Raw genomic sequence first — 2,500 nt, 5'->3', positions numbered from 1 at the left:
TTTATGTAGTAAGTTCGATAATGCACACATTTTGATTGCTTCTTACCTATGATTTACTAGAGGACAGACGCATGGTGGACGTCATCATAAAAAAACTTTCCAATTCTTTATAATATAAAAGAAATAAATTCCATGTTGCCGTTCGTCTGTTCTGTAATAGATCACCGAAGTCGTCCAAACGTGACAAGAACAGTCACGTTGACAAACTCTGCTACAGCCTCGTGTGGCCCTTTTTTGTTCATACCACATTTTGACGTCATCTGTGATCTGTTACTGAACTAACGAGCGGCAACATGGAATCTGTTTGTTAAATTGACTATAAAAAGTACTTTCGCTTTGTCCACCGCTTCGATTGAGAAAAAGCGTTATAATGAATATGACGAGAAGATATTGGACTTACTGAGGGGCAAGTTATAATTTCCAATTACTTTCAACACCACTGGGCATTTTACAAACATCCTGCGAGCTCTCTAAAACTCACCAGAGGGCGGGCAAGAGAGGCTGTGCAGAAATAGTGTCAAGATTTTAAGTCACCGCAGCCCATGTTTCTGGGCTGGTCATTCCGGTCAAACCGGTTTAGGCAGCGCGAGCATCATACTTTTGACAAGGTGAAGGTCAAAGGCGAGCCTTCAGTATGAAAATCAATACTACGTCTGGGAGTGCTATCGAGACTTCGCCTGGGTTTGAAACTGTCTCCTAGTAACGGCTTGCTCATATTCACTAAAGACTTGACACGATTTCTGCAGAGTCCTTTCTCTCTCGACGAGTTAAGAAAGGCTCTGCTGGCAGGGTGGGAATTTGATGACTCAGATATCAACTGAAACTGAGATATGTAGTGATCAAATACGTTAAAAGCTCATAATGAGTATTGGGTCGTAACAGAACTTTTAGAGGAAAACAAAATCAACATTTCCGAATTAACTGAATCTTTTACGCAAGAATAGTCCTAACATTGTGCTACCGGTGTGAGAGTTACTAGTCCATCCCTTTTTCACAGGGAAGTGTCTTCTCATTGCTGTGGTACGAATAATTTTCAGACCCAGAGTCGATGTGGCTTGTAAATAGACTACCATCTCTTAGTAAAAGCTATTAATGATGTGCCATGTTTTTCCTCGTTCTTTAGACGGAATACGTTAAATCGGACATTCGTGATGTGATCTCCGTGCACAAGAATCTTACATCCAATCAAAATACCTCGCAACAAACCTTGGATCTATGCCTGGAAACATTTAAACTATATCAGGACATTATGCCTTACATAACTCCACGTGATCCTGAATTTGCAAAAGTGAGATTAATAATTATAAAATTTGTTATGTAATAACTGATGAGGATTACAGACAAAGAGAAACAAAAGATTTAGGTCATATGGATACCCTTATAAATCCCTTTTTTCACCCTGTCTGGAAACTTTGATACAAATACTAATTAATCGATATGATAATGTGACTCACACGGCCCCGATGTCACAATCCTATATTGCAAAGTGACGAGCGATTCCGGACGGGTTGACGTGAGTCCGTCCGGAAAAAACCGCCCGGACCCGCTTGAGCAGCATTTTTTCAGATGATGTTCTTGTGCTGCGGGCTTTAACTGAGTGACTGCAGTGACACGTCGAAAGGTGAATCTTATTCTAATGAGCTTTCAGAGCAAGGATTTAAACTACTCTCCAATGCCAGCATTGCAAATGTTTATTGCCATATACTTAAAGACAGTTTCCTGGTCATGTGATTAAACACTGATTGACTAATGAATGAAATGCATATTTGAATTGCGGGTTATAGACGAAGGATAGAAGTGATCATCATGCAGTCCTTTCATGGGAACACATGAGCCCAACAAATTGACCTGCTCCCAACTGATTGACTTCATAGCTCAGTTGGTAGAGCATTGCACCTTCGTCTCTGAGGTCATGGATTCGAATCCAGTTGAAGCCGCCTGAATTTTTCAAGTGTGTTTGTGAGACAATTGCTTAAATTGTCCAGTTAAGTGCGAGGATCACTTCTCTCTTTCGACTTATTGAATAAGTTAAGTCAGGTAGGATGGGGAAATATTCGCTTCTTGGTCTCGGTCCATAGGTCCTGCGGTATCCGACAATACCTATACAGAACTTCCAAGAATATTGAAAGCATTACTTCATGGTTCCAACCATAGTTAATTATACATAGAGGTGGTTAGGAAACTAGGCATGTTTCTTTGTTTTATGTTTTTGTTCGCTGTTTTGGCCTTGACAATGCAAAAACCACACCCTTTTTCTGAAATACAACCAGTCAAAAGTTTCTATTAATTTATTCAAAACTCAGTTGCAAAAACCTAGGACATAAGATTGTGCATAGTCACAGACAAGTCAACATGCAACTGTACTGTTCTCGCTTTTGAAGTTTTCGAGGTTTCATAACCAGTCCATCTATATGAACTATGTTGCAACGGATGATTTCTGAGGAAAAAGAAGGGAAAATAAATTATGCCGAACCCTCAGTGATAATGACAATTAGATCCG

General features: G+C 39.9%; 1 protein-coding gene across 3 annotated transcripts in view; it reads left to right on the top strand.

Moving 5' to 3' along the window:
- Positions 1–2,500, top strand: part of LOC137998263 (uncharacterized) — an 87,876-nt gene that overhangs the window by 51,396 nt on the left and 33,980 nt on the right. For all 3 annotated transcript variants that reach the window (XM_068844600.1, XM_068844599.1, XM_068844598.1), the window contains exon 11: positions 1,124–1,288. In XM_068844600.1, coding sequence (XP_068700701.1) covers positions 1,124–1,288 — 165 coding nt within the window. The remainder of the gene's footprint in view (positions 1–1,123; positions 1,289–2,500) is intronic.

Source organism: Montipora foliosa, chromosome 1 (assembly GCF_036669935.1).
Source record: "Montipora foliosa isolate CH-2021 chromosome 1, ASM3666993v2, whole genome shotgun sequence".
Taxonomy (NCBI): domain Eukaryota; kingdom Metazoa; phylum Cnidaria; class Anthozoa; order Scleractinia; family Acroporidae; genus Montipora; species Montipora foliosa.
Note: the sequence above shows the minus strand (reverse complement) of the source record. Positions and strands in the feature narration are given on the sequence as shown.